Source organism: Elephas maximus, chromosome 17 (genome assembly GCF_024166365.1).
Source record: "Elephas maximus indicus isolate mEleMax1 chromosome 17, mEleMax1 primary haplotype, whole genome shotgun sequence".
Taxonomy (NCBI): Eukaryota; Metazoa; Chordata; class Mammalia; order Proboscidea; family Elephantidae; genus Elephas; species Elephas maximus.
The window spans coordinates 27,010,684-27,033,079 of NC_064835.1; the positions used below are offsets into that span (position 1 = coordinate 27,010,684).

The 22,396-nt window shown below is 50.5% G+C and overlaps 3 protein-coding genes across 7 annotated transcripts in view; all 3 read right to left on the bottom strand.

Moving 5' to 3' along the window:
- Positions 1 to 228: 228 nt before the first annotated feature.
- Positions 229 to 5,148, bottom strand: VSIG2 (V-set and immunoglobulin domain containing 2). Its single transcript, XM_049856648.1, has 7 exons — positions 5,064 to 5,148; positions 4,417 to 4,580; positions 3,721 to 3,928; positions 2,546 to 2,704; positions 1,468 to 1,587; positions 1,207 to 1,351; positions 229 to 442 (listed from the first exon to the last, which is right to left on the bottom strand). The coding sequence occupies exons 1-7, from the start codon at positions 5,122 to 5,124 to the stop codon at positions 310 to 312; spliced, it is 990 nt and encodes a 329-aa protein (XP_049712605.1). The 5' UTR covers positions 5,125 to 5,148; the 3' UTR covers positions 229 to 309.
- A 1,263-nt stretch (positions 5,149 to 6,411) lies between these two features.
- ESAM (endothelial cell adhesion molecule) lies at positions 6,412 to 14,636 on the bottom strand. The gene is made up of 7 exons (XM_049856647.1): positions 14,437 to 14,636; positions 10,700 to 10,887; positions 9,565 to 9,766; positions 9,207 to 9,362; positions 7,369 to 7,491; positions 6,967 to 7,093; positions 6,412 to 6,727 (listed from the first exon to the last, which is right to left on the bottom strand). Exons 1-7 carry the CDS (start codon positions 14,504 to 14,506, stop codon positions 6,412 to 6,414), a joined length of 1,182 nt encoding a protein of 393 aa, XP_049712604.1. The 5' UTR covers positions 14,507 to 14,636.
- Positions 14,637 to 14,766: 130 nt separating this feature from the next.
- MSANTD2 (Myb/SANT DNA binding domain containing 2) overlaps positions 14,767 to 22,396 on the bottom strand; it is a 33,403-nt gene continuing 25,773 nt past the window's right edge. For 2 of the 5 annotated variants that reach the window (XM_049856641.1, XM_049856642.1), the window contains exon 4: positions 18,511 to 20,223. In XM_049856641.1, coding sequence (XP_049712598.1) covers positions 19,371 to 20,223 — 853 coding nt within the window. In that variant the 3' untranslated portion in view covers positions 18,511 to 19,370. Of the gene's footprint in view, positions 14,856 to 18,510; positions 20,224 to 22,396 lie in introns of those variants that run through there. The other 3 variants (XR_007513599.1, XM_049856640.1, XM_049856646.1) reach the window with 3 other exon arrangements.

Sequence of the window (22,396 nt, forward strand, 5' to 3'; positions counted from 1 at the left end):
GAGTTTGGGTGCGTAAGGCCAGTGCTTAGAACTTGAAGGAGTCTCGTCTCACTAGACCAAAAAGGTGGAGGGCGGTGGGGAAGTGGGGCACCCAGGTATAAACCCTTTGACCACTTTGACCCAGTCAGACTTCCTGCCTACTGCATCACCTCTGGGACTTCAAGCCCTTTCCTTCCCTTACTGGTAAATCCTTTCGGCGGCCCCTAAAGGAATTCGATCCACCTGCAGAAAGAAGAGGGAGACAATATGGTACCCAACGGCTTTAATTACTGATATTCCCCTTCATCCCTCAGAGAGGAGGGAGGGACGTCAGACAACCATAGAGAGCTTGGACTTGGTGGTCGTCACAGTGCTGGCAGACGGGGGTCTCTCCAGGAGCCCACTGCTAGAATTGGCCCTCATAGAAGTCTGCTCAGAAACCCCAGGAGCAATGGCATCCTCCCTGATGAATAGAGGCAAATTCTTAGTGAAGGCCAAGCATCCCTCAGAGGGCTCCATCCTCCAACCCAGGGGCTTTCACATTTCACTGTACATAAGAATTCTCTCTGGGACTTGGTTAAAGATGAACATTCTAGGGCCCCATCGCCCCCCCACCCCGAACCACACACATACACCCAGATTCTGCTTTAGGAGGGATAGGCTGTGGCCTAGTAACCTAAATGCTTAACAAGCTGCTAGTGATTTCCATCCAGGCCACCTGAGGACCAAATTTGGAGAAACACTGTTCTGATTCCCATTCGGAACCTCAGGATTAGTGGCCAAAGAGGATGATGGAGGCAACTTTCACCTCTCCTTTTCTTACTGCCCCCCCCCCACACACACAAAAGAACTAAAAACAAAAGAACTAGACCGTTTATAAACAGGGCAAATTCAGCTCCTGGCATCCACCTCCCACCACCCAAGCTAGCAATGTAGGTGAAACTGCAAAGCAAATGTTTTTAAGTATGAGGAGGGCAGGACAGTCCTGCAAAATGAGTCATCCCTGCGTCAGCCTGTGAAGCAGCCCTTCCACCCTGCACTCCTTGCTCACTCACTCAATACATAGGCCATGCTGCTGCCCACCTCTCCCCTGCCCCCACCAAACCCCAGGGCTGAGCAGCATTTCCTACCCCTAAACATCCCTAAAGACTGCACTTAAGGGCTGAAGGCACCTGCTTAATCCAGGCCCTTTCCTTCTTCTCTGCACCCCCCAGCCCTCTTGCTCACCGAAGGTCACTACCCCCATATGTCTCCTTGGGTCTCTTCCTCCTCTCCTTCTGGAGCCTAATCAGGCAAAACGCACCAACTGACAGGAATAGCACGCCCAGGAGCACCCCAATCACAGTCCCAGCCACTCGGCCTTTGGAGGGATCTAAGGAAAGACAGGACTCTCAGCGCAGCAGGGCTTCCTTGGCCCTTCCTTAGACAGCTTCGTACAGCCTCCCCAACCCAATCCTGCTGGCCCAGCTTCTGCCTACAGTCCCCTACCAGTCACAGAGAGGGTCAGTTCACAGGATGCACTGCCCAGCTGGTTGGTGGCCACACAACGATAAGTTCCCGAGGAGGTCAGGGAAAGATTGGTGAGAATGAGCTGGCCAGACACCTCATCTAGAGGGTGAAGAGGAAGTGTTTCATCACTGATTCAACGAGCGCTGAAAGCCTACTATGAGTAAAGCATATTTCATTTCATTCTTACAACAATCCTGCCGGGAAGCGATTACCCTCATTTTATTAATGGGGAGATTGGCTCAGAGGAGGGAAGCAATTGGTCCAAGGTGGCGGAGACAGGAGGTGCCAAAGCCACTGCAACCTCTGTTCTCGTTCCACCCTGCACGGCTGCATTGGGGGTGGGTGCTGCGCACATATGAAGGGTTGAGAAACGTGCAATGGAGTTGGGGTGAGAACTTACTGGTTGATGTCAGGTTCCTGGTTGGGAGTAAAAGTCTTGATTGCTAGAAACTTCATCACCTGGAGCAATTCTAAACTGACCCAAATATTTTCTACAATCCTTACCCAATAGGCAGAGCATAATGCTGGGTTGAGGGGAACTGGAGTGTCCTGGGTTGATAAAGGAGTTTGCTAGGGCTGAGACTGAGGGGAGAGACAGGACAACTGGAACCAGCATGAGAAAGCTGAGACGCCACAGCTCTTAGCTAGTTATATGGTTCCTTAAAGAAACTGGCTAAATGATCCAAACCAGTCCATGCTACTGCCTCACTTCCCTTGTAAGAAGTCTGGAAAGGATTCATGACCCTAAGAAATCTAAAAGAAACCCCCCGAAAAGCAGACTAGTGGGGATCATCCAAATGCCCCCAGCCCTCTGCCTTCTCCCTGGATGTCGGGAGTACATTTAGGTTGGAAAATGCTCCTGGGATCACCCAACCACTGAGTGTGCGGGAAGACAGACAGGAGGGAACAATAAAGAAGCCACGGAAAAGGCAACAAAAGAGTGTAATGCTTTGTCTCATACTCCCAGCCATGGAAATGGTAACATGGAGGTGTGGGGTTTAAGGCCAGGTTTGCCTAGATGTTGAGTCCCCTATTGCTTGATGTCCTGGGCCCTTACCTTGTACTATGCTCCCAGGAGAAGGTGTAGGAGAAGATCCAAGATGCACCCAGTTGTACACTGGCCTGGGCTCTCCCACAGAAGACTGACATCTGAGTGCAGCAGAGCCTCCCACAGAGATCTGACCACTCTGACTGCACACGGGGGTACTGGGGGGCACTGCAATGGCAATCACAGAAAGTACCTTAGCAGTCTTCCAACCCGGGCCCCATTAAGTGCTGTAATCCTGCTTCAACACCCCTACCAAATAGTGCTCCACTTCTATTCAGACAGGCATCCCTGGCTGGCACAAACAGCTAAGCATTTGGTTCTAACAGAAAGGTTGAAAATTCAAGTCCAAGTCCACCCAGAGGTGCCTTGGAAGGAGGACCTGGCAATCTACTTCCATTGAAAACCCTATGGAGCACAGTTCTACGCTGACACACATGGGGTCTCCAGGAGGATGGCAGCTGGTTTTTTATTTTGGGATTTTTTTTTTTTTTCTTTTTCCTATTCAGACATCACTGTATCTCCAGGAAGTGATTTCCACTATTGGAAATTCTGATTGTTGGAAAATTTTTTCTCATATTGAGCCAAATCTGTGTTAATATATTATCTGCCCGTCAGTCCCAGTTCCTGCCCTTTGTGCCCCCAAAGAGAAATTAAAATCTCTACCACCTGACAGCCCTTCAGATATTTGAATACAACTGTCATACACTACCTCCTTGCTCCCCCCATGCAGGCTCTAGTTCAGGGTGAGATGAAAGCCCTGAACCCAAAGCCAATGTTCAGTTAAGGAGATGCCAACAAATAGGTATAGAATCCGTGTTCCATTAACGGTGACTCCCCTTCTCTGGCATTTACCTTGGGAGGGACAGAATCTGAGCTATGAATGGGAGGTTCCCTGTGGACAGGAATAGAACTGTTGGGGGCATGACTCAGATCCCTGTGTTTGGGGGAGGGTCTTTCTCTCTCAGACCCTTTGTTACCACAGCCTGAGGGAGGAGGTACTCTGTGCAGGTTGGAACTACAGTATGACCATCTAGTTTAGAAGAGTTTGGGAAGGAGCAATTTCCTTTGGAGTCCCTGATGGAGTTGTATGCTTGGGCTTGGAATTAGGATGTTGGGAGATTTAACAGGGCCAGAGCAGTCTTTCAGAGTACGTGGGTGGCTAGTGGGTCCCCATCCGGCCTTACCCAGCACAGTAAAGTTGATTAGCCCCAACCCATTGGTGTAGAAATCTGGTGGGTTGTTAACTTGGCAAAGGTAGGTTCCAGTGTCCGAGGGGTGGACATCACTCAGTTTCAGGGTGGCCACCCCTCCTGTGGGGGGGTTCTGAAGCAGGCTGGCCCGCTTTGCCATGGAACCAACTGGATACAGATGACCATTGGTGAAGTACAGAATCTGGGAAGAAGCAAATGATACACGTGTGCCTTTTTTTGCCTGGCACCAACTCTATAATCCTTGCTCATAAATGTGGGTATAGGATGCCCTGGGAAGCTGATACCCTATAACGAGAACCATGAAATGCCATCCTCTTTCAGATGCTGAATGAACTAGAGTCACTGCTTTCAGCTGAGCATGGCATTCTGTGTGCGGAAATAATAATAATATTCCTGGAAGGGACAGCATATTGTCACATTACCTGAAATTGGGACTGCGCTAACACAGGGGAGTTGAATATAGGAGCTAAGGAAGAGGAACAGGTGATATAGGATGGAGCAGACTGCAGCTCTGAGGAAGATCCTGGAAGAGTCCACTTACCTTTCATGCAAGCATGCTGATCCCCAAACGCACCCTCCCGACCATGGGCGGGTTCCTGCCCCTCTGGGCCAACCCTTCTAACAGGTGGGAGGAGGGTCCCCACCCAGGCGCGGTTACTCCCAGCTCACGGGATCAGAGGCAGAGATGGGTTTCCCGGGTTGCACAAAGCTCCACTCCAGGGCGAAGTTGTCTCCCACCGAAGTGGTGTAGCTGCAGGTCAGCTCGGCGGTGTTGCCCACGGACGCGCTCAGCGGCTCGGCGGGCACCTTCACCTCCACGGCCAGCCCCGGGGCTGGTGACGCAGATGGAGACCCGCGGAAGGGAGCGCTCAGATTACTCCCGGAAAGGGGCTGCGGTGGAAGCGGAGGCCGGACCCAGATCCCGGTAATCTTGGGGATCCAACCTATTCCGTGGCTTCCACAGCAGAGGCTGGGGATCCCGTCCCCAGAGTGAAACCCCCTGCTCTGAATCCCTCCCTTCTCCAAACCTGAGGTTCCGGGAGGGAGGGGCCCGTCTGGGTTTTTGTGGGTGAAAGAACGGAAACTGAGCCAGGTATGAAGGTGTGTTTGTGAGGGCAAGGAGAACAATAGTCCTCCAGTAGTTAACCCTGGGCTCTGAGAGGCCAAACTTGCCTGCCTCTCCCTCCCCGACTCTCCCCCTCTCCCCCGCCGCCCCGGCCCCATCACCCTGACTGGGTGATTGAGCAGGCCCGAAGGAGCTCAGGGAAGCTCGGCCTCGGCTCACACCCCGGCTTCACCCTCGCCCTTCTCCTCACCACTTATGGAGACGAAGCCCAGCAGAGCCCAGCAGAGGAAAGGCCCAGGGAGCCGGGCCATGGCCGAGAGAGACCTGCTGTCCTGCCGTCTGTTGGTCAGTCAGCCTGCCTGGGTCTAGAGGTAGGAAGGGAACGCCCAAGGGGCAGCAGCTGCCTTGTGCTGGTCAAGAGCTGGTGGGAAGCCAGACTGGCTATCTCAGAGCAAACAAGGTGAGAGGCCTGCACCGACAGGTAAGGAAATGCTCCTCCCTCCTTGAGGCTCAATTCTGGTCTCACTCTAACCAGTGCTTCCTGCTTCCTTCCTTATCTGCTCAATTTTCAAAGCTGTCAGGCCCTGGAAAAGAGGCTGGGCTTGGGGTGGTGGGCACCCTGAAGGGAAAGGATCAGAGCTGGAGATCTGAAGGGAAAGGACTCTGAGGAAAAGGGAGGCATACCCAAACGCCAGCAGAAAGGACACCAAGTTCATACCCTTGCTGTTCAGAGTGGGCTAGGAAGACAGGCCTGGCAATCTGCTTCTGAAGGGTTACACACAGCCTTGAAAACACTATGGAGAAGTACTGCTCTGAACACATGGACAGGGTAGCCATGAGTTGGAATTGGCTGGATGGCAACTAACAACAAGAAGAGTCTCCACAGCCTTTGTCCCTCCACCTCTCCACCTAACAGCGAGTGGCCACTTTAAAGGCTCCATCCTGAGCTAGTGAATTCTGCTGCTGGGTGCAGAAGCTGTCCTGTGTACACCAACTCGGTAGGGACCCATTTTGAATCGTCCTTAATCTCACCTTCTGCTGGGAATCCCAAGCTCGTAAAGGCAATTTTACTCTCATGTTGCATACGAACACAGTTTTTTTATTGATGTATACAAAAACAAAAGCACGTTTCAAGTTAGTTTTTAAAAAATATCTTCCCTATCCCCTTCCCCAACAAAAATCCAACCAAGCCAGCAAGACAATTTATATTAATGCAGGGAGCTGGAGTGCTGGGCAGACGAAGATGTTAGATAGGGGTGGGGGACAGAGCAGGGTAGCCTGGAGGACTTTTTGACTGGCAATCCCCAGCAGGGCCCTGGGGAATAGTCAATCTCATCAGCATTCAGCTGCAGTCATTGGGTAGGGCGGAAGAGAGAGCTGAGGCACCTACTAACCCCAGGCCCACTGCCTCTTCTCCTTCTACCTCCTACAAATTAGAGTCTTAGTAAGTAAGTCTCAGTTTTCCCATAAAGAGAGGTGGGGGCAAAGGATTGTTGGTCTGGTATGTGTTACCCTCCCAAGATTCAGGCCTTGGTGCTAGGACGACCCCTATAGGAAGGAGAGAAACCAGGTAGCCTAGCCAATGAGTGCCTGGGCCATCACACCAGAGACTCAGCCTGACTCTGGGCAGGTACCTTCACGGGCACAGCCTCCCTGCAGCTCAGGACAGAGGAAGGAAGTCCACCAGGGATGGGTGATATTGGCCGAGGGTGGGCCTCATCTGTCCTGGGCAGCCTTGGCGAGGGTAGGGCTTGAACAGAGAGGCTGGGTGTAGGGGTCAATGCGCCAGGCCTGGGAGGGCCTTGGAGTGGATGAAGGGCTCGTGCTGAGGTGACAGAGGAAAGAGTCCCATTCTTGGAGATTGTGTCTGAGCCCTTGGGCCAGGGCAGGGTCCGGGGAGCGATGGCATCCTCCCTAATTGTCAAAGAAGTAATAAGAGGTCAGAAGGTGGGGGGGGGGCGGTTTCTACACACTTTGTCTTACCCACCCGCCTACTCTCCTGCCCCACTTCAACCCTCCTCTCCCTCTCCCTTAAAATCTGCTCAGAGGAATTAAGTTGAAACCTTTCCATTAGATGGGAGCTGCCTGAATTCCCAGGTTCCATAAGGGGAGCTAGGAGAGCCCCCATCACAGTAAAGACCAGGAACACTTACTTGATATCATTGGCTAGCTCCTCGAGGGCCTTGTTCCAGCGATGGTACAAGAGGAACAGCCCAGCCAGCAGCCCCAATCCAACCAGGGTGCCCACAACAGCTCCAGCAACTACTGCAGGCCCAGGCCCTGGAAAAGCCTTGGTGTCAGAACACCCAGTTGTTTGCTACCCCTCTCCAACCCCAGTACTCCTGTTGCCACCAGAAACACTCTCTCTTCTTCCCTGTGAAGGGGCACCTGTCAATCAAAAAGTGGCCAGTCACCATTTGTACCAAATATTTATACAAGCTCCCTATCCTGTTACAACCAGAGGCCTCAGAAAACAGGTCGCCCCCTTCTCGTATAGCACCCCTTCCCCCCCAACCCCCACTGACCGCTCTTCTCCACACTTACCCCCCACTGACCTGTGCTCACTTCCAGTGTCACATTGCACTGGGCACTGCCTGCCTTGTTGTGGGCCTTGCAGACATAGACTCCAGACATGGAAGCAGAGAGGTTTGTAAGGCTTAAGGACCCATGGATGGCATCTGTGGACACAATTTAGCTCTCAGGCCAGAGAACACCTTTCCCACACACACCAAAAAAAAAAAAAGTCCTGCTCCTCCTCTGGGATGTCTTCCTTGGCCTCTCTAGAGACTCAGTTTGTCTGTTCCTTGGTGGAGGGAATGGGTGTGATGGCCAACATACTGAATTCTACTCCCAGTTGGAAGATTGCTAGCTCAATACCCACCCCCATGTCCACCTTTCAGTCCCCCCAGCTGATATCTGAAAGGAGGCTAAAAGGAAATGATGCACAGAAAAATCAAAACCCCATTTTTACGTTTATTTCTGGAAGGCAGTGTGGTGAGACAAAAAAAACATTGGGCTAGGAACTAGAAACCCTGGGTTCCAGAATAGACCATGTGACTTTAAGCAAGTTACTTGGTATCTCTGGATCTCCATTTCTTTATCTGTAAAATGGGGATAATATGACCTACCTAGGGACGGTGATTAAGTGCTATGGCTGCTAACCAAAAAGTCAGCAGTTCAAATCCACCAGGTGCTCCTTGGAAACTCTACGGGCCAGTTCTACTCTGTTCTATAGGGTCGCTATGAGTTGGAATTGACTCAACGGCAACTGGTTTTGTTTTTTAATGTTATTGGAAGAGTTACCTGAAATAGTTATGATAATAAAACCCCATTGCTGTTGAGTGGGTTCTAACTCATGGTGACCCTATAGGACAGAGTAGAACTGCCACATAGGGTTTCCAAGGAGCACCTGGTGGATTTGAACTGCCCATCTTTGGTTAGCAGCTGAGCTCTTAACCATGGCGCCAACCAGGGCTCCAGTTATTATAATAGTTAATATTTATTGGCTGCTTACTCTATGCAAAGACTGTTCTAACTTTTTTACACATACTGACTCCTTAAAATTTCACAACAAATTTATAAGGTTAAGTACTATTCCAAAAAGATTTTTCTGTTATAAAAATGGTCAAATGAAAAGTGGAAAGAATACAAAAATGAAAATCATATATGTACCAGTAGATTCAATAATTGTTAACATTTTGCCATACTTTACCTATTTATCTCTTAAAACCAAAACCAAACTCGTGGCCATCAAGTCAATTCAGACTCATAGCAGCCCTATAGGACAGAGTAGAACTGCCCCACAGGGCTTCCAAGAAGCCACTGGGGGATTTGAACTGCTGATATTTTGGCTAGCAGCTGAGCTCTTAACCACTGCACCCCTTCTGTCGCTTAGACTTATTAAATACCTCATCATGAATCTTCAAGATGTAAGAGTGTTGTCTCATATAACCACAATACCCACTGCGACGCTTAACAAATTCATAACTCTCTGAAAGCATCTAATTCTCAGTCCATATTAAAAATGTTACAACTGTCCTGAAAATGTTTTTTATAGCTGGTGTGTTCATATCAGGGCTATTGATATCCCCAATTTACAAACAAGGAACAGAGACAAAGTCACACAGCTAGTCAGTGGCAGAGCTGGAATCTGAATGCAGTACCCTGGAGCCACTGGGCCATCAGGCCTCTATGGTAACACAGGTATAGTCTGTGAGAGTGAAACGGGATGCTTGCACTGATAGGCCCTGTTTCTCCACCCCTCACCCCACATCATCCTCACCTTCCTCTTCCCAATATTTTTCAGTATCACCTCTTCTTTCACCCCATCCATCTGGCACCTCTCATCTTTCCCTTTCCCAGCCAGAGTCTCAGTTTCCAGAAGTTCCCTCACCTGAAACTGGTTCAAAGAAAACCTGGGGGGACGGGGGCAGCCGTTCCCACTGGTACTGGGCAGTGGGCTTACTCCTTGGGGACTGGCAGCTCAGAGTCACGTTGGTCCCCACACGGGGGCTGCCCTGGAGATGGCAGGATGGAGGAACTGGAGGAACTGGGGGAGGGGAGACAGAATAAAAACTCACACCCAAGGGACCCATAGACCCTCACCCGCCACCACCTCCCCCACACACACACCTGCATTTTCCCTTTTGTGGCTCCATTTGCCCCTCCTCCAACCCTTACACTTGGTCGTTTGGAAGAAAGACCTTCCCTGGGTATGGGGAGGTATTGGAAAGTGTGTGCTTCTCACTCACCCAGCACATCGAGTTCTAATCTTTTGCTGCTGAAGCCCCTATGTGCTTTTTGACTGTCATATAGATTCACAGAACAAAGGTAAGACCCTGAGTCTTCCTCCCGGAGGCCCTGCAGCTGAAGTGACACATTCCTGGTGGGCATGGAGTAGACCAGGGATACTCCAGTTTTGCTTGTCACAATTCCATTGTTGTATGAGAACACCTGGAGTGGGACATAACACCTCCCCATTAGTACAAGTACTCACTGTGCCCACAGGCTGGTATTCTGCCGACACCCCTGTCCTGCATCCGTCCCTTCTAACCTGTACCAGTTCCCACTCCAGCCACCTTCTCACCACCCCTGGTTCCCTTCCCCAGAACAGTTCTGTTCCCCTATAGGTTGTCTCTTCACCTCCCACTTGGAGCCTTTAGAAACGGTATGATGGAAACGGAGAGATGCTGTAAATAGGAGGCTGTGGAGATTGCACCGGTAGACCTAGGTTTTATAGGGACTGAAACTTACACAATGTTGGGGGGGGAGGGGGAGGGCGAGAGGGTGCATCCTTAAAAAAAGATGAAAAAAAATTTTTTCCAAGAACATTTTGGGAACACATTTTCCAGGACCTTGCAAGGAGCCGGTGCCAGTGAGGGGCTCTGGGTAAATCCGCCTCTGAGTATGTCTGCTGTGCTGACAGAGGGCAGGTGGGAGGTTGTGGGAGGAGACTGCCCCTTGCGCCCCAGGAGGTAAAAAGGGCAGGGAAGCAGACTACAGTCACCTGAGAAGTGGGCTGCGACTGACGGTATGCAAAACACAGAGAAGGTGCAAACAGAAAGATGCTCAGCTTTTCAAAGCTGTTTAACTTGGTCTAACTCCTCCCCTTTCCTTGACCCCACAACTCCCACCCCCCAATAAAAATATGTCTCTCCACTTCCACGGTGTTTTGTGTGCAGGATTTCTAACGAAAGCTGGGGCAAAGTGAAAGCGTCTGAGAGACCTCCAAGATCCGAACAAAAACTGAACCGGTGAAGACACTGGCTTTTCCCTGGAACTCTTCCCTCCCGAACTCCCCCCTTTGTTGCCAGCTTTTTCCCACGTCCCCCCACCCCCAGTCACTGGGTACAGCTTGCCACAGGCCGAGACGCTTTTCTCTCTCACCTGCTGCGGATGTTTCCCTTTCCGTTCCAAGAACCAGAGCACCAACGGCGCCTCCCACGGCTGGGCCGAAGACGCCTCCCCTTTCAGGGCATACCAGGCCGGGAGCACCACTGCCTCTCCCTCCACCGCCAGCATCCTGGAGAGGCCCGCGGGCACGTGCAGCTCCAGCTGGGCCTGCGAGGGAGACGCTGGGGACCAGAGCAAGGAGGCGTGAGCGCCAAAGGCTGCCCCCCTCCCCCCGCTCCACCGGCGGACCCCACCCACCCCCCGGGCTAGAGGACTGGGTCGTGCCAGTCGCGCGAACGGGAGGAACGAACCTCGCCAGGCCCCACCATGGGAGGCCTCGACGATTGCCCAGGGACCGCCCACCCAGGGTCCTCCTTGCCGTTTCACCAGAGTTTATTCTTCCGTGGGTTTGTAGCGGGGATAAGGACGCCTTTCTATGCACTTATTTTTATCCAGAGATTTCTGGGCACCAAGGAGAGAGGGTAGGTTTCTAGCGAGAAGGGAAAGATGTTCAGCTGGAAGGAAAGATTTAACACTTCTGACCTCCACCACACGTAGCCCGCTTGGGCCCCGAATTTCCCCAGAGTCAAGGGGAAATAGCGACGCTGGTCGGAACCGCCGGGGTTCCCCGCTCCGGCGTTCTCACGCGGGCGGGCAGAGAGAGTTGGGAGGCCTCCGGGTTACCGATGAACCCTGCGGCTCCTTCTGAACTGCCCCGGGGGAAGAGAGCGCGGCGGCTCACAGTCAAGGCCTTGCCCAGTGAGTGTGGTGCTTCCCCGCTCCCGCGCAGGGCCGAAGGGTAGGCTTCTCCAGGAAGGCAGGGGGTTGAGACCCAGAAAACCCCCAAGGGCCATTGTGGGGTCCAGGAGATGTGGGTGGAGCCTCTCTGGGTCGCAGTGAGGCGTGGGCAGAGCTGGGACGCGAACGAAGGTCTCCTGATGATTACAAAGCTTTCCCTGCGTGTGTCCAGCGTCCAGCGTTCAGGGGTGGACTAGAGTGTTGGTTTCCAGGAGGGTTATGGAATCAACACTTCCGCCTTGGCGTCCATGAGCACTCACTTTCTGCTCCTCCGAGAGGCAACGGAGTTTTAAGTCCTTTGGGGGGATAACCTTGGGGTTGTACCGGGCCAGGCTGGAGGGTGCTAACTCTCCGCTTTCCCCCGCCATTAGCACTAGGGTGTGAGACGCCACCTCCCCGTGGGGAATAGGCGGCCAGCCGGCAGGCAGAGGCCGCAGACAGGCTCAGCTCTCCTGGGCCGCAGCTGAAGGCCTCTTTGGGCCGGGAAGCTGATCCTGCCAGGATGCGCGTCACCCCCACCGCTTTCCTGCTGCGCGTCTTCACAGAGCCCCCACCCCTATTCCTTGGCCTTTGCTGCATCCCCCTTCCCATTTCCTGGCAGGTCCCCGTGGGCCGGGCAGGAAACTTGCGCCCAGTGATAAGCCCGAAGACAATGAAGGGGGGGCCGCTAGACCGGAGGCTCTCCAGGCGAAACAACTCCCGCCTCAAGAAGTTCGATGCCCCCCTAGGAAGTGGGCCCACTAGCCATAGCAAGGCCCAGGCCTGGGAAGCTCGGCGCGCCCCTGCGGTGGTGCCGGCTCTTCCAGCATCCCACCCCAGCAGCCAGAAACTCTCCGCAGAGAATCCTGTCTGGGCCCGGGAGGGGTCCCCCAGCGAAGTCCCGTATTTGTCCGTTGCACCTTGCAAAAGCTACAGAGGGGCTAAAATTGACAGTAATGGGCACACAGGGGGGATCTAGGCAAATGCTTCCTGCGGCCCCCAATAAGCAAGGTGGGCACAGCTTACTTTTGCTTACTGACTAATCTGTAGTGGTGAAAAACAGGTGAAATCGTGCGCTGCAGATTAGTAAATCAGCATAAGTCAGTCCATGCCTACCTAGCCAGTGCCTCCCCTGCATACTGGTTAATCGCCGCTTACTGACCCACGCCTGCGGTCAGAAACTAGGAGCTGCGGAGGGCCCCGAGGCTTTCCCGCCCGCTGTCCTGGATGTTTGCTGGAGAAGCCCCCCAATTTGTCAGCCCTTTTCGCTCCCAGGGTCCACGGTAGCCGCTGATAGAGAAAAAGAGGGTGGTTGGGTCTAAGTGAAGGAGACAGGAGCAGCCCAAGAAAGTGTGCCTTCCGGCCGGTTCAGACCAGAGTGCAGGAGCAGGCAACGGCCGAAGGAGAGCAAAAATGGGCCCGCTCCCCAGGGCTCCTATTTTTAGTCTCCCTCTTTCTCTGAGAAACTCCCCCCGCTAGCTTCTCACGCCCCAGGGGCAGCGGAGCCCAGCCGTGGAGGAGCGCGCGGAGCAGAAGGGCCTTTCGGAGAGCCCATCACAGCACCCAGGGAGGGGCCCGGAGCGCCACTTAACCCTTGCCTGACCGGCGGGTGCTTGGCAACCCCCACACCCGAGGTGACCGGGTAGGGACGTTGAATAAGGCCTTCAGTACGACAAATTCATAACTGAGACAGAAGAAAGGCAGGCGCAGACAAGCTGCAGAAGGTATCCAGGATGCTCAGGCAGCAAACCTAGATTTTCCTTCCTTGCTTCAGAGACCTCCTGCCCCGGCAGGAAGCGGCCAGGAAGTGCCAGGTACAATGATCAAGACAGAGGGGAAAGAGGAGCCAGGTTTTTGGAGTTGACGAACCCTGGAGCAGGCCCACTGAGCCTACAGGGGCAGGAAGCTGTCCTAACTTTGCAGCAGCCAGAGCTACCCTTGAGCTTCGCTTTGCCTGTGGACCCTAATACTCATGCCCCAAAACCTTTGGGACCAGGCTAAAGAGGGCAGGGTGGGAGTTAGGTACTCCACATCTCAGCCCCCATCATTGCAGCTGAATTTCAGTCCATGGTCTTCCAGGTCTTACTTCCTCTTAGGCCTTGGCTGCCTCTAACCTAAGTCTTACCTGCTAAAATTACCCTTCACCCCCATTCTAGATCCTTGAAGGGGATGGCGAGACAGCCTCTGAAGAGCAAGTGAAAGAGTGTACAAAGGGGACACATTGGGAAACAGGCTGAGCGTCCTCCCCAAATACTTGATCCTAGAAGGCTCCCTTCCCCTCTAATTCTTTGCAGCTCTAGTCCTTATTTCCCTTGTCCTTTTGGCTCTGGGAACCAATAAGAGTAGTGGACCTCTTGTGGGGGTCACACTTCTCCTTTGGTATTTGAACCCCTCCCCATTTCCTGTGTCCCAAATGACCTCACGGTCGTGCTTTTGGGACACCTCCCTGATTCCCAGGGCAGGAAGCAGAGGGAGGGGGTAAGAGGGAGGATCTGGACTAGGGAAGTGACACGAAATGCAGTGCCTGTGTCAAATCCGGGGACCAGGGAATTCCCAGGGGGTTCTTGCGCATCAGCTTGTGTGTGTTGGGGGGGGGCAGGGGTAGGGTTGGTTGGAGTTAAGTCTTTAAGCTCTTTTGCCAGTGTCTCATCCAGCAGCTCAGCTCATCCGACTATGCTGGGGTGGAGGTGGGGTAGGAGTGGGGGTGAGTAAGGAACGGTTCAATAACTCACCCTAGACTTACCAGGGTCTATCCCAGTTATGCCCTCACCCCGACTTTCCCTTAAAACACACCATGCCCAAACTGGGAGCTATGTCAGGGAGAGAAGTCAGTACCAGTCCGTGATGCCCTGAGGGGCTGGGAGAGGGGAGAGGTCAGAGGCCGGAACCCTCCCTCAGGGTCAGATTCACCCCACCTCCAAGCCAAGGCCTCTTCTGGTCCCGGTTTCACTCACCGAGGGCACTCAGCCCCAGGAACAAAACCCGCAGCAAGCTGGCCGCCGGGGGCCCGGGCAGGGAAACCATGGCCCTCCCCGGCCCCGACGGAGTGACGGGTACCGGCTCCAGGACACACCGACCGACAGGTGCCAAGGCAGCACGGCAGCTGGGGCGGGCCCGAGATCCAGGCCACTGACACCAAGGGCGGCTCTAGCCCGAATCTGTGCGTCTGTGTGCCGGGGCTGGGGTGGGGACCGACGGGGACAGGGAGGCGGGGCATCCGAGGGGCGGAGAGGTCGCTGTCCTTCCAGGCGAGGCGCGCGGGCCACCTGCCGCAGGGGGGCGCTCCCGGCGCTCCGACTGGCCGATCCCGCTGTCCCTACGGGTTAGGCTGGAGGGTGCGGGCGGGTAAGTGGTGGTGCCTTCCGGAGCCGGCCTGCGGGACGGTGGGGTAAGAAGGCTCTTGAACAACCATTCTACGCCAAACCCTTCCTCCTTCGCCGGTGGGGTAAGAACAGGGCTACAACCGAGGGGAGCTGGGGATTACCCTTGTCCGGGAGGAGCCCGCGCCCATGACATCGTCAATGGCCGGGGGCGTTGGCCCGACTAACCGGCTCGGAACTAGGGGTGCAGCGTCTTCAGCCTAACCAGGGCGCCCTCCCTGCGGGGAAAGCCGGGAGGCCGCGTTCTCCCTAGGGCCCGAGGTCCGCCAATGCGTGGGGACCGGGCGGTGGGAAGGGGCCCGAGTGCCAGCGTCCGCGACCCATTCCCTGCCCCCTCAACTGCTTTCCCAGGGCCAGGGGCAGGCGAGGCAATGGGGGGCTGGCAGGAGGAACCCCCTGCCCGCGGCCTCAAACCAGAAATCCCGGGCGGTCAAGTTGCGGCCACATCCGCCGCCGCCGCCCGGAGGCTGCGCTCCTACTCGGCGCCCTGGGGTCGACGAGGGCTTCTCCACCTGCCGGCGGCGAAGACGCGCTCTCTGCGAGTTGCCTGTACCCGTGCCCTCGGGCCATTCTGACACACAGCGACCCCATGGGGCAGCGTAGATCTGCCCCACAGGGTTTCCAAGGCTGTGATCTTTACGGAGGCAGACTGCCACATCTTTCTCCCGCGGAGCGGCCCTGGTGGGTTCGAACTGCCCACCTCTTGGTTAGCAGCCCAGGGCTTAACCACTGCGCCAGGACGGGGTCTCAGAATTCTCTGTAGGAGAATTACCCCGGTCTTTGTACCTCATACCACAAGCAGGGAAAAGAACGGCCCAAGGAGCTGAGCAGAAAACTGAGGAAACAAGGCCTGTGCCCAGCTTTGTCCCTCGGAAAAAAATGGCTTTTAGGCCTTTTGCAGACTGGGGAGAGGGGACGGCTGCGGGGAAGGGCAGACAGGACACAGTTCCTCAATTTCTTCCTTATCCCCAGTATCTTCGGTGCCTCCCATCCCTGCAGTGAACGGCTCAGGTCTGCTCTGATCCTTTAATTCCCGGGATTAGATTTTGTTCGCCGAGAATTTAATTTAACCGCCCCCCTCTCCCCTGCCATTCTATCAAAAGGCACTTTTGCGCCCTCTGGCGGCCGCTACTCCCTTACAGACGTGCACGCACCTGTTCCTGTGTCTCTGTCCAACAGTCAAAAATAAAAGATGCTGCAAACCTCCGGGCATAGCTCAACCACTGAGCAAAGGTCACCGAGGGTAGAAAGCTTATAACAACGAATTCCTGGCGCTGCCCGCTGTGGCTGGCAGCGTCGACTAGGAAGAAAAGCAGCCAGGGCTCCTGGATTCCATTTAGCCTGCACAGCTCTGCGCTCAGTGTTAACATTGTGCCTGCACTGCCCCACAGCCCCTCTCAGCTGCCTCTTCTAGTGTGACTTGCCTGGAGCCTCTTCAAATAGCTGCCATGCAGTGGCTCTGAGCAATCCCTATGCAAACACTAGACTGTTCGTTGCAACCCCTGGAGTCTAATACTTGGTCGCTCAGGAGCAGAAAGGCAACAAGAGCAGATGCCTGCCAGGCCTACAAACTCGGAATTTTCAAGTGGACTGGGAGATGGGCAGGGGAGGGTGGTTGTTTTTCCTATTCTATTACATTCAAGTTTTTCTTAGTCTATACGCAAACCACCCCTTGTAAACACCCCTCCTCTGTTTCCAGACTGGTAAAGTCACCTTCCGAGAACGGCGGCACACTCTTTTGGTTGTAACTAAGGAACGCCAAAGCATCTAATTGTACCAATTGTGCTCATCCCTATCAAGGGCTTCCGTGGCTGACTTTTCCTTTAGAATTCAAATAATTTGCAACATCAGAAATACAGCTGTAACCAAAGTTGTGTAGGCAGTGAGTGTCTTCATGTGACACTGGAGCAGTCTCTTTATGACACTTTCATTGCCCCCACCCCATCCAAGAATTTTCTTCACTGTCTCCTATTCCAACCACTTTTTTCTTCTGACCCTGAGGCAGTCAAGTGGCAGAAATTAGCAAAGCAGCTCCGTTACTTTCTAAGTTTTTGCCAACATGCATTTTAGGGTAGGCATTGCTCTCTACCCTTCTGTAAAATGAGAATGTTGGCACAGCTGATCTCTGAGTGGCCAGGGTGCTGCTTACACAAACGTGTTGTATACAAGAGCTAAGTTCACAGTTTCATGTTAGAGACTTAGAGGTCATAGCGTTTCCCCCCCGCCCCCAAATTACACCTCATCTTACATCTCTTTTTAATACCGATTCCTTTACTTGAATATGGTGCTTCCATTACCTTTGAATCAGTAAATAGTCCCATTCTTTGTTTTTAACCAATGATCATATAGTTACCTAACAACCTGCTGCCTTCTTTTTTAGACTTAGACTGTTCTGGTCAGAGACTGGATAAATTCAGTATTAGCAAGCTACTTTCTTTCCAGGTCTCCATGTCCCAACACTCAGCTTTGTCCTCTTGGCCCCACCCTTAGCAGCACACTCCAAGTCAAATGGAAAAGCACATACTGGATCCAGTGTTTGCCATCTTCTCCAACTGCTCAGGGTGGTGCAGCAATGCCCCATGGTCAGCAATGTTAGGTAGGTATTTTATGACACGTTCCTAAAATGCTCTGCCCCACTTAAGCAACTAACAGCAATGGGAAACGAGATGGAGAAAAAAAAAATGCACGAAGCATAATGCTGGTTTTAGGGTTGGTCAGTGGCGAAGCTTTGGGGATGCCATCCAGTGCTCCTCGTGACGATGCTTTTTCCTACAGCACTGAACACTATGAGATTAATGCTATGAGAAGGTCAATGAAACCTCAGCCTTCAGGATCATAATTCCAAGTTCCAATGAAGGGCAAAGTCTGGAGACTTTCCTCATGTCCACGCCTACGGACTGCCGGGGAGGGGAGGAGCTACACTTGGACATCCTCATAACAGTGATATATACTCCCTGAACCAGCACCCATTTTTAGCAGCTCATTTCAGCCAACTCCATAAACCCAGGCTCAAATGACATAAAGAAAAGTAACCCCACTGATTATAAGCTCTCTAACCATTAGAAAAATAAATAAGCATCAACCATGAGTCATCAGAATGAAAAAATCACTGATTTGAGACGATTCAGGTTGTGGGAAAGAAGAGAACATTTTCTATCACATGCAACTTCGTCTTCAATAGTGCAGAAAAACAGGGAGAATGGTAGCTCTTACCTGGATTTGCAGCCCAGTTAAATACAGCACCTGAGAGATGTTGGGGAATTATCAAAGATAAATAACCAATCTAACAAATTCCCACCATGAGGCCAAATTGATCCTTGATTATCCTACTAGTAAGCTGTTCTTGGTCAAGAGTATTAACCTCTTAGTGGAGTGCTAGTTGACCATGAGAAATCTCTGAAAAGATCTAAACATATTTATCTTCCTAAAGGACTAGTACCATCCAATTTCCTATCCTACAGATCACTTTAAAAATGAGTCATGTTTCCACTGGTTCCTCTCTCATCTGTCCACTTGTACTCTTTGAGGGAGTTGCACTGGTCACTAAGTGTAAAGATGCAGAATGACAGACTTACAAATTCAGGTACTTAGGGTCAGAGGAAATATCTTAGTCATTTTGAAAACAATATATACAAAATGAGATGTCCAATGACTTTGATACTCTGACAAGAAACAATGACACTGGTCAGTGGGGTACAGAGTGTGAAAGGAGGTGAAAACACGTGCTCTGTCTGTCCTGTTCATCCTTAGAGGTGACGTCAGAGCATAGTCCCCACAGCTAGTGAGACCACACTCTGCTACAAAAAGCTCAATTAGTACGTCAAGAGGCCAGGAATTACTTTAATCTTTTTTTTTTTTTTTTTTTTTAAAAAGTTTAAATGGCAACACAACCATAAAGTTGGTACATCACAGAAACAAAAGTCTTTGCAGGCAACACTGATTGGAAATAGCAAAACACTTGGTTGGTGAAAAAAATGTAATTCTAAATTATATACAGTAGTAGCTAAGGGTGATACTGAAAAACAGTCTTATTTAATGTGATTCAAGATTTACCTTGCCATTATCTATTGCTTATTTATTCAGGGTTGTAAATAACACTTATATAGAGACATAGATGTGTAAAAATGAAACATTGTGAAAAAAATACAACTTTTCAATTTCATATGAAACTCAAAGTATAAGTTTTGTCCAATATGGAATGTACCTACATTTGCTCATATTAGGGCTCTAAAATCCATTTAAAAATTGTTTGTTTTTTAAAAAAGAAACGGCTGACCCACCATGCAAGTTCGCTGTTATGTCTTGCTTGCTCAAAATGAGCATTTTCAGGTGAGGTCTGTGTTTTCTTCCAAAGTTTACTATGATTTCTTAGCTGTACTGGCCCAATCATGGGAAGCCAGTTTCCGTGAAGAGTCTGATGGCAGCATTTGGACGAGGGACAGTCTGGGTAATGGGAAATGAGCAGAGAAGAGGGAGGTAAGAGCCCAGATCCTTATGAAGGATGACATTCAGTTGTTAAATTTTAAGGGGTATCCAATGGCTTTTTCCAGGCATTCAACTAAAGAGCCTGCAGAAAGAAAATCCCTCTCTACTTCAACGAATTTGATATAGATGGATTTGGGGGAAACTCCGGGATCCACAATACAGTTCTGAGACAAAAACCCATTAATACCAACCCAATCTTTGCTGAAGGTTTTGGTATTTGCTTGGAAGTGTAAAAATAAGCACTGTTGCAGAGTCCTGACTTCAGCAATCCCGAGGTAGCAATAGATAATTCGAGTGGGTTCCATTTCCACCTGTAATGAGGCTTGTGACGACAGGGTTTCCAGGTCAACCCGGCCCTCCTTTCCTGGGTCCAGGGAACGCTGCTCCATGTGGGGTGACAGGGGCCTCTCAATACATTCTTCATAGCCGATGGCATAAAGGCCTGGGCTTTTGGGAATGCCTCCTGGCAATAAATACTGAACAACGTTCCCACCAGTTGGTTTGGAGTGGGCAATGGGTATCCAGTCAATTTCCATGTGCAGCTCCAGGCACCTGGCTTCACTAATAGTGATCTCTAGAAATTTGTAGTAAACATTTTTCCAGTTCATTTTCTGTACTCGGGTCATAATGATCCGTCCCTCAGGCTTTTCTGAATTGAAGTACTCCCGCAGTCGCTTGCCAAGGGGCACCTGGGAGCTGATCTCAGCGTAATGGTAACGGATATCCTCTTTCCAACGGGTGTTATAACCAATTCCAAAAATGGCCAGTTTGTTAGAAAGATGAAGCCTTGAAAAGTCTGTCCAGCTCTGAAACAGTTCCCATTTCAACTGAACCGATTCCAAAATCTGTACAATATTCTGCATGATATCTCTCTTCCTAAAAAAAAAAAGAAAAATTCCTCAGGTGTCTAGATCAGTACTGTCCAACAGAACTTTCTGCAATAATACAAATGTCCTCTATCTGCGCTGTCTAATACGGTAGCTCCTAGAGCCGCAAATGTGACAAGTGAGGTATTAAATTTTACATTTTACTTAATTTAAAATTAAATTTAAATAGCCACATGTGACTAGTGGCTAAAGTCTAGGTAAACACAGTACTAAAATCTGAGAAACACTCACCCCTAGGAAGTTTCTTGGAATCAATGATAAACTGCTTTCCATTACTTCTATAGTCTGGCTGTATCAAATTTGGTGACTGATGATATACACAAGGCCCTAGGATTTCTGAAATTGGCTATTATAATGCATATTAATGACCTAAGTACCAAAAGGCGGCAAAGGACACTGTATTTAGAAAAGCATCCAGTGTCACTTAAAAGTAATTAACAGCTGTATTTCTAAACTGGAAATTCTGACGGCTCGATATAGTTTGGCCCATACTTGCTTGCTGTAGGAAAATATACAACTGATTATGGCTAATGACTTAATGCGCAAACAAAATAATATTTTCTTAAATTTGTCTGAAATTCATTACTACTTCCAAATTTAAAAGGACTGTCAGTTTAGTACAGACTTAAGATCTAAGCAATCAGATGGGAAAAGTCCATATTAGGCTTAGGATTTACAAGAGAAAGAGTCAAGATAATGAGCTGGGCTCTTGCAGAAAAGCCCTCATAAAGGGAGGAAAAAAAAAAGTATAGAAATTGCTTCAATATTGACTTGTATAGTTAAGAGAGTAAGAAAATGTGGGGAAATTCTTGTTTCACATGCTGTTTAACTCATAATTTGGAATGGACATTTCATGAGGATTGGCCAAGGAAGATACATAATTACAAGTTTTTTTCTCAGTTATGGCAAAACTTTTATATTGGAAGATTACAGGTGGCTAAATATCACTGTAGCAACACACTATTACACTCTACATCAATTCCAGGTTTGTCCTACAACAATATTCAGCTATCACACTCACATACAATCAAACACAGGCAAGAAAAGAGGGTGTGCATGCTCGTTTGCTAACAGCTTCTCGGAAGGAGGCCTTGGAAGGAGACAGATCCTTCAGATTCTCCTTTAAAATTCTCATACCTCCTAGGAAAAGAGCTTTTGGGACATTCTGAGGAGTCTTCCACATAGCCATTCTTAATCCGTCCTCTTATTCTAGTTCACTTTCCATTTGTGGGATGACAAGGAGCTAATATTTTGTTATCAGCTGCTTCCTGGAACCAAAGACTGCCCTGATTTCCCCTCTACGCTTCAGTTTGTCTTAAGAGCTTCTCCAGTATCAGAGCAGCCATCTAGATGAAATCACCACATAACCAGGGAATTATTCATCTTCTCAGGGGACACAAGGGCACTTGATGATGACCACTTTTACAATGTCTGGACTGTGGGACTTGTGAGGCTAAAAATAAAGGACCACGTTTCTGCATGGGTAAATATTTTAAGGAAAAACTATTTTCCATTACCACCAACCTTCCCTGTCCACTTTTGAAGTGTGTTTTATTGATCTCAAGGAGGACGAGGCTAAGGAGTTGGGATGGAGGGCAGAGATTTTCGTCTGCTTTGCTCACTGATGTATCCCAATGCTTGATATATAGTATGCACTGATAAATGTTTGTTGAATAAATGGGTGACTCTTCTTTATGGATGAAGGATGGGTGTATTTTACTACTGGATATGTCAGCTAGTTCAGATTAATCCCACTTACACCTACAAAGAAAAATAATCCAGCTGCCCAAATGAAGTAGTTTTATTGAGCACTGTCATGCCCTAAATCACATTAATGCTATACTTAGACACTACTGGGAAGAGTTCTGAAGAAACTCTTGCCCCAGAAAAGAAATAGCCTAACAGGAACCATGTGAGCTGTACAGGCTGGAGATTTCAGGAGAGCCCATCAATTTCCTGTGCTGTTGATCTGATCTTGCCTGAAACTCCCTGGGTTTAAGATTCATATAAGCTTTTCAAAGCCAGAGAGCACAATGAGAACCAGACCCAGTTATTTAAACAGTTCCTGAGATCTGTCGGTTGTAATTCATTATTTCTGAAGTTCCAACCATGGGACAAGTTCAGGCAGTTTGGGGGTAGTGGCCCAGTTCTGTGAAGTTTGA

Excerpts from the sequence above, each read along its gene's own strand:
- VSIG2 (XM_049856648.1), bottom strand. The coding sequence starts at position 5,124 with ATGGCCCGGCTCCCTGGGCCTTTCCTCTGCTGGGCTCTGCTGGGCTTC. Across the intron at positions 2,705-3,720 it reads AATCAACTTTACTGTGCTGG|TGCCCCCCAGTACCCCCGTG; the intron begins GTAAGGCCGGAT and ends TTGCCATTGCAG. Across the intron at positions 1,588-2,545 it reads TCCTGGGAGCATAGTACAAG|ATGAGGTGTCTGGCCAGCTC; the intron begins GTAAGGGCCCAG and ends TTCACCCTCTAG.
- ESAM (XM_049856647.1), bottom strand. The coding sequence starts at position 14,506 with ATGGTTTCCCTGCCCGGGCCCCCGGCGGCCAGCTTGCTGCGGGTTTTG. Across the intron at positions 9,363-9,564 it reads ATTAGAACTCGATGTGCTGG|TTCCTCCAGTTCCTCCATCC; the intron begins GTGAGTGAGAAG and ends CCCCTCCCCCAG. Across the intron at positions 6,728-6,966 it reads GAGCTAGCCAATGATATCAA|GGAGGATGCCATCGCTCCCC; the intron begins GTAAGTGTTCCT and ends TTTGACAATTAG.